General features: G+C 40.9%; 2 protein-coding genes across 2 annotated transcripts in view; one reads left to right on the forward strand and one right to left on the reverse strand.

The window, feature by feature from the left end:
- The window catches only part of LOC125041684, a 15,061-nt gene extending 11,478 nt beyond the window's left edge, over positions 1 to 3,583 (forward strand). Inside the window, exons 5-7 of the mRNA XM_047636870.1 lie at positions 159 to 340; positions 520 to 675; positions 2,495 to 3,583. Coding sequence (XP_047492826.1) covers positions 159 to 340; positions 520 to 675; positions 2,495 to 2,738 — 582 coding nt within the window. The 3' untranslated portion in view covers positions 2,739 to 3,583. The remainder of the gene's footprint in view (positions 1 to 158; positions 341 to 519; positions 676 to 2,494) is intronic.
- A 325-nt stretch (positions 3,584 to 3,908) lies between these two features.
- Positions 3,909 to 7,500, reverse strand: part of LOC125041686 — a 9,214-nt gene continuing 5,622 nt past the window's right edge. Inside the window, exons 4-5 of the mRNA XM_047636871.1 lie at positions 7,264 to 7,415; positions 3,909 to 4,719 (exon numbers count right to left, since the gene is read on the reverse strand). Coding sequence (XP_047492827.1) covers positions 4,257 to 4,719; positions 7,264 to 7,415 — 615 coding nt within the window. The 3' untranslated portion in view covers positions 3,909 to 4,256. The remainder of the gene's footprint in view (positions 4,720 to 7,263; positions 7,416 to 7,500) is intronic.

The raw sequence follows: 7,500 nt of genomic DNA on the forward strand, positions 1-7,500 counted from the left end.
ATTATTATTATTATTATTATTATTATACGGATATCATCGTGTAAAGGATGTCAGAAGGAAAAAAATAGCATCGCCATCACTAAACTCAGCATTTGCTTTCTTCATTTCCTCACTCGATAAACCTTTTTTCTTTCTTTTCCCTCGCTCTCTCTGCGCAGGAAATGGTAACATTCCGCACACGGCCGGTGACGACGCGTCTCGGAGTCTCAGAGACGCCCGTGTGCCAGTCGGAGGAGACGCTGATCTTCCCCAAGCGAGCCAAGTCCGCCAGCAACGAGTGGGTCTTCGTCCTCAACCACGAGAATGTGGAACAGGCGCTGAGAGTCGAGAAGTGCATAAAGTACGTGTGTTTATCCCTCTCTCTGTGTTTGTCCTTGTAGCTAGAGCGATGAGTAAATGGACTTAAGGTATTAGATGAACAGCCTATGTTTTTATACGGATTACACGAACCTCCGATACACCAATAGCCAGGCAGGGACGAAACCACACAGTCAAATAAGAGCATGTGTTCCCTTGCAGCGAGGGCGCGGCTTGCGAATTCGAAACCCCGCTGCCTTCTGAGATAAAGACCGTGTGCAGGCAGAAGTACGTGTACCGAAGGATGCTCACCGTCGGAAGTAACAAGATCCAGCCCGAAGAAGTCCTGATGCCATCCTGCTGCGTCTGCTACAGGAAGTAAGTCGGGAATGGAAGGAGGGAGCTGAGGAGATAAGATAGAGGCGATAATCAAGGAGAGATAGAGGTGGGGTAGATAAGGGAACTCATGAGATAAGAGAGAGACTGTAATCAAGGAGAAATCGAGATGAGGGAGATAAGGGAACTGAAGAAATAAGAGAAGAGGCGATAATCAAGGAAGCAGTATAGATGGAGAAAGAAATAAGTGGGAAATGAGAGGATTAGATACTAAGGAGAGACAGAGGTAGAAGAAGCAAGTATGGGAAAAAAGGGACCAGGGAAGAAATGGAAATAGAAAAGGAGGAGGGGATTACCCAGTAGAAAGGAGAGATAGAAAGTGAGAAAGAAAAGGGAAAGCGAGGGACAGTAAGGATGGAAAGGAAAGGGAGATGTTAATCAAGAAATGAAGTATAATTTAACAGTCCGTGATACTGAGGTAATACAGTATATGAAGACAACTGCTCACTTATCCAGGGGCGTACCAAAGGGCATTAGTGTACTCCGAACGTACTTTCTGTTGGTAATTATCTTCTCTTATTTGCAAATAAGGGGGAAACTTACTCATTTTAACATAAATTAAATGTCACCAAAATATGGAAAAATAAATGTCGCACCCTCTCTATCTGTCGGTAAATTTTGAGCCTGCATTGTCATAAAAAGTACGCCCTGCTCTCTCTAACCAAGGACCATGTTAAAAAAAACTCAGTTTCACATATTAAAACTTTGTTATTCTATTTTTCTAGGAACATAATACAACTGACTGAAATGAGAGAACGAGAGACGAAATTTTATTTTCTTTTTATATACCCAACATAAAACACTGAAAGGGAAAAATGACAAAGCCGACCTTTTCTCCCCACAGGAGCCTCGGGTTCGATATACCCGTCGCTCTCCGGAAGTAGGTATGTGACACTAACAGACGGACTGCCTTCTTTCCACTGACTTTTAGTAGTTGTTAGGCAAGCACAGTAGAAAATCAAGGTGGTTTGGTTTTCATAACAATTGTTTATTTGGTGATGTAGTTTTCGGAAATAATTGATTATTTTGTTTACACAAATGATGAATTATTTATTCAGAAACAAATAAAATAAATAAATTGGCACGCAGGTTAATTCTGACTTTCTACAGGACCTGAAAGCAAATACTTGGCTTCTTATTCTGCTTCTATACAGTAATCATGTGCAGTAGTTTAGAAAATCTCAACGAGAAACTACATAACCTTCTGACATATTTGTACCTAACACCTAACATACATTTTTTGAAGTAAATTAGTTGCCGCAGTAGCTAAATTAGTGGTAGTGTTAATCTTGTAGTTGTTGTTAATATACTTATTAATCATCCATGCCAGTGTGATTGTGAGCATAATTATGATTATTACCTTCATTATTACTATTATCATCATTATTAACTTCATTGATTTTACACCTTTCATCATTGTCATTACTCGTTTAAAATATCATCGTCATTACTAATATTATTCAGGTTAAGGTAACGTTCAGCTACCGTAAACGGGCCAGAAAATATTGTTCATTGCACATATATTCTCATTAAGAGACACTATTCACCACCGGTATGTGAAAGTTCCAGTCCATGCTGTGAGAAGGTTGAGCAGTATTCTTGAACCATCCGAGGATATTTCATGTTAAACGGTGTAAATTTAAATATGAATTCGCAGCAAGAGAAATTGCAGTCTATAGACGGTCTCTGTCCAAATCAGCTTCAATGCTTGGTGTGACAAAGACATAGCAACTCAAGATCACCTCTTCCTGGTGTCGAAGGATTTACTTTCTACTCACTGTCCTCTCTCTATCCCTTCCAGGACTTCCGGCTTCGACATCGGCTCTCGAACCCGCGTGCCGGGCACCGCCAGCGGCAGCGGTCATCCAGTCAGCGGTTCCCAACCTTTCGTCAGCTCGCAGCCAATCGGTCCCTCCCTCAGCCAGCCCACCCTGGCTGCACCGGCCAACGCCAACTTCCAGCCTGCGCCGCCCTTCAACCACAGGACCCTCCATCGACGTGGCTTTTTCGGCCCTGGGAGAGCCTTTTTCAACAACTGGCAATAAGGAGACAGCCTGCTGAGGCTTGTCCATCGTTCTCCTCTGCAAGGATGTATATGCTCGTCATGCAATGCCTCTCTCGGGAGTGTCTTCCCAAACAAAAGCAGTGAGCAGATTTCATGGATGGCCTTTAGACACATACAACACTTTGCATGGTCACGCAGAGTGTGTACATGTTGTGGTGCCTATATATATATATACAGTTATGATATAACTTACATATACACACGATGAAGTCTGCCCTTTGAAAAAAAAAAACTGTTGATTATCTCCAGTCTCTCTACTCGTTCACTTTTGAAGCAGGACTTGATCATATGTGTTGCTCAGCTATCTCACATTACTATGCATAATAGCTACGTTTTCCAAACTGAATGGGGTCGATTTCGCAAACTGTCGGAAAGAAATTGGAAAGCTTTTCTTCTATGCTTATCAAAAATACTTACAAAAATCAGGTACAAACTATTTATATTTGTAACGGATGTATTATGTTTTGTTCTCCTTTTTTGTTCCTTTTGTCCCTGAATGAAACGATGAACAAAGCTCCCTGAATAAAGTACTGCCAAACGGCTTCACACTGTCATAGATGAAGAGGAACAATATCTTTTACAAAAAGCATTAGGTCTTGAGTTCGAGAAATTCAGCAGATTTCCTATTTTGCATTAATCAAAAGATTAGGTAAGCTTTCAGTTAAGTACAATTTATATCAACAAAAAATATATAACAATAACTTTCAATTTCAGAGCTTGTAATGAATAGAGGAATAAATAAATGTGTAGAGAATAATAGGGAGAATAATCCATCAGCTTTAATGTTCTTTTATAGGAAAGTATAATAAAGTATATGAAACATTATACAGTTCTCTTATTTAACATTTTAGTAGAATGATGATGGTCATCGGAAAAAAATCCAGGGTTCAGAAAAAGAAATTCTTAACCGCATTCGCCCCATTGGGCAAGAATACATGCCATGCCCACTGTAATACAAGTTTATTTATTGTATTTACACATAGATGGCTCTACAAGTTCTTAATCACCAAATAGCCAGTTATTAGAACTACCTGTCTCACTTGTTTACTCTTTTCTTTCACTTTAAGAAAGGGTCTTTTGTATCATTTCTTTATCTAAAATGTTTTAATGACAATTTAATAATCATAACATGAATAACAATAATAACAGAATCGATAGCAATGGTATTAACAAGAAAAACACATTTTCCGGCCAATTCAAGGAATTGGGAAATCGGGATCGGTAACTAGGGTGCACTGATAGAGTCCGTAACAAAATTCACCAAAAACTACAGGGGCAGAACAGAAATCCGGGCCGAATGGGTTAATTAATTTCAATCCCAAGTTGTTTTTCGAATAATACAACGGAAAAACACAAGGGATAGAATGTTCACATTGTGCAAAGAATGAACAATACCAATGCGAATTAGTTTTAATAAGACTACGTGTTGTAAGGACTCAAGATAGGAATATTTAATGTGTCTGAGTGAGTTTGTTAGTGTGTTTACGTACTCTCACTGCTAGGAAATGATGCCAAACTCGATCATTTCATCTAGCATGTCGAATAACCTGGGCTTGAGCATGCCATCTTCTCTCTGGCTCATGTCTAACAGGACCTTCTGACGATCCTTCTTAAACTTCTCCATGTCTTCATCCGACTTGACATCGAAGTCAACCACGTCCTCGTCCTCGCTCAGCACAATAGGAATGAGCATCATGCCAGATAAGCACCCGAACAGCATCTTGTCCCTGAACTCATCGCGGAGCTGGTCGACGCTGAAGGGCTGCTCAAAGCCTCCGGTGGACATGACGTGACAGAAGGCGTCATGGTAGACCTTCAAGAACTCTTCCAGGTTCTGCTTGCGCACCGGCCCGTTGAAGCTCGAGTAAAGGAAGTAGTTGAGGTCAAGTGCAGGCGAGACCTTCCGCACCACCTGCAGGTCAACCAACATGACCTGCACAGGAGAGCCGGTGTCATCATACCTGGGGGAGGGGGACCAGGAGACAGCTTTTACTTCATCATTAATCTGGTTAAACTATGAATTTTAGCCAAGTGAAGATGCGCCATAAAAAAATAGTACATCTGATGTATGCATTCAAATAGCATGGATCGTCTTTAAAGCAAAACAAGGAATAGATATTAAACAAATTTTTAGGAGAAAACGATTCACAGAGAGAAACTCGGAAGGGCCTCTATAGTCCTCTTTTTCTGAGATCGCTTGCAGAAAGCTCGCTGTAGTATCAATAATGATAACGAGAACAAAAATAATTATAATAAATGCTAATGCTTTTGCTACTACAACTAATGCTATTCATAATAATAATAGTAACAATAATAATGTATATAACATCAACAACAGTAATAATAATAAAATGATGATAATTATTAATTTCATTATCATTTTGTCTTGCAAAATAATAGCATATCTATTAAGACGTAGTGATAGTCATCTAGAAGTATAACATAGAATAAAAAGACAATAAATTACCAGGAGGTAACTGTGTAAAGTAAAGAACTCCCATATAAGATCTACAGTTCCCGCATAAGCCCCACTTCACTTCACTACTAATTTCTGTGCCGTATCAGAGCCTGGCGTTGGTGACTATGTTTAATTTCATGGTTGTACAAGGGATGATTGAAGAGTTTACCATCTCTCTTGCCAGTGGATCCTCTGCTTGCATTTCTGCAACCATTGTCTTGGGCGCCGTAGCTCTTCCGCTGATCATGCTGCCTCTGCACCGCGATCACCTGATTGGATGCCCTTCCTAATCAACCGCGTTTCGGTGTGCTTAACAGCTGTGCCACGGCGGTGACTTCCACTACGATACCTGCTTTTGACCTCTCAAGGGGATATGTCGCTTTCTCGGCGAACCAATAGTCGGAGCGCAGGCATTTTTACGACTGCCGCGACGGGGAATTGAACTCGGAACCATGAGGGTCGCAGTCCAGTGCTATAACCACTAGACTATCGCGGCGTCACTTCACTACTAACACTACTAGTCACCGTCGCCATTACTTCATGAAAGTCCATTTGAAACCTGGTGACCATGCATGGCCTAGATGCTGCAGTAACTAAAGGGGCCACTGTCTAGTGACCTGTTCTCGTGATCTCTTTCGTCTCACATACCAGAAAAGCCATGTGTTCCTCATTTCACAGTAATTCCACTGTCCTCAGCAGACTCTTAACAGTTCTACACCCGTGAAAATGACGAATGACTTAAGAACACGCTAATTCAACCCTTATTGCTCGTGAACAATTTCCATGCTATTATTCTGTTGTCTCTGTGTATAACTATGTGTTGTTTATAATCAAAATGTTCGTTAGAAAATGCTTATTCTGAATCACTAAGTATGTTATCGCTATTTTTATCGATTTTCAAATGTCTTTATGTTATGTGAATACTCAGCATGTTTGTCTCCTTATCATGAAGCTTTTTAGTCTTGCAAACACCATAACTCTTCTTACATACAACGGTATATAAGGTAATCTTGTTCCTTCACCACGAAATCACCATGTGACCATATGTATCGGAGTTTATGTTCATTCAAATTCTTTCATGTTTTCCATTATGAAACGTTCCAAAACGAAGTTTGTTGATAGAAATTCTGAGCAGTCCAGCCAGACCGCTCGCCACAGCGGGCCGGGCAGGTCGCCCGCTCTTCCCTGGGCACCCCTGCCTTGCCTATCATCTGTATCCCACCTACCACACTCCCGTGCAAATAAAGCTTAGAATCTACGACACTTTTCACTTCAAGAGTCCCATACAAGAGAGAACGAGGAAAAGACCACCACTAGTACTTTACACACTGTATACATACATACATACATACATACATACATATATACATATATATATATAAAACATCACATTAAGGAGGGCACATAACCAAATTCACTCTTCGCTTCCTGCTATGAAGGTCCCTCATGGCAAGCCGCTAGATGGGGGCCTCGCTCATCTCAGTATCCACCTCCACCCAGGTTGCCTTTGCACGTGATAACCTGGTGGGTGATATGGTCTTCTGGGAGTCGAGGAAAGTGTCCGTATAACCTGAGTCGGTGGTCCCACACGTACCAGCATCTCTACGTACTCTTGACAAGTATCATGACTCCTGGCACTCTGTTAATCCGACTGTTGGTTTTTCCCATGTCTTAACCACAAGCATATATCTGTCCTAACGGAATCCTAAATTCCTGGATCTTCGTTTTCGTCCAGGAGCATTCTTAACCAAAGGCCTTGGTTCGTTGCTATTTATATATATGCACATAAGAGCACAATTAATGGTCCCCTCCCCCCCCCCCCCAAAAAAAAAAAAGGTAATAGAAGAGCTGATAACAGATAAAAAGGACAGACAAGTGGAAGTATCTGAACAAATATTTACCGAAAATGAACGCCAGTCATTAATGGACATACAGAAAAACAAAACAAAGAAATGTCATAAATAACACCTGCATAACAGTCTTCTGTTCTTAAAAGTCAAATGACAGATGCCAAAAGACAGCTGCACAAGAGCTGAAAATACTGTACCTGAACAACAGGTTGTTGTTCCAACAATCCCCGTGGTTGAGAACAAAGAAAGGCGGCTTGTAATTTGCTGGATCAAGCATTTCTATGAACATGTCCATGTATTCATCCTTGGTCTTATGAAGCCACTGGCAGACGCGCTCATATTTTGGAATCTGTACAGATGGGGCAGTATCAATAGTATTTATGGTAGAAAATTGATAACTGAGGCATAATATCGAGTGGAAACTTACTAGTCCG

This window comes from Penaeus chinensis, chromosome 31 (assembly GCF_019202785.1).
Source record: "Penaeus chinensis breed Huanghai No. 1 chromosome 31, ASM1920278v2, whole genome shotgun sequence".
NCBI classification, from domain to species: domain Eukaryota; kingdom Metazoa; phylum Arthropoda; class Malacostraca; order Decapoda; family Penaeidae; genus Penaeus; species Penaeus chinensis.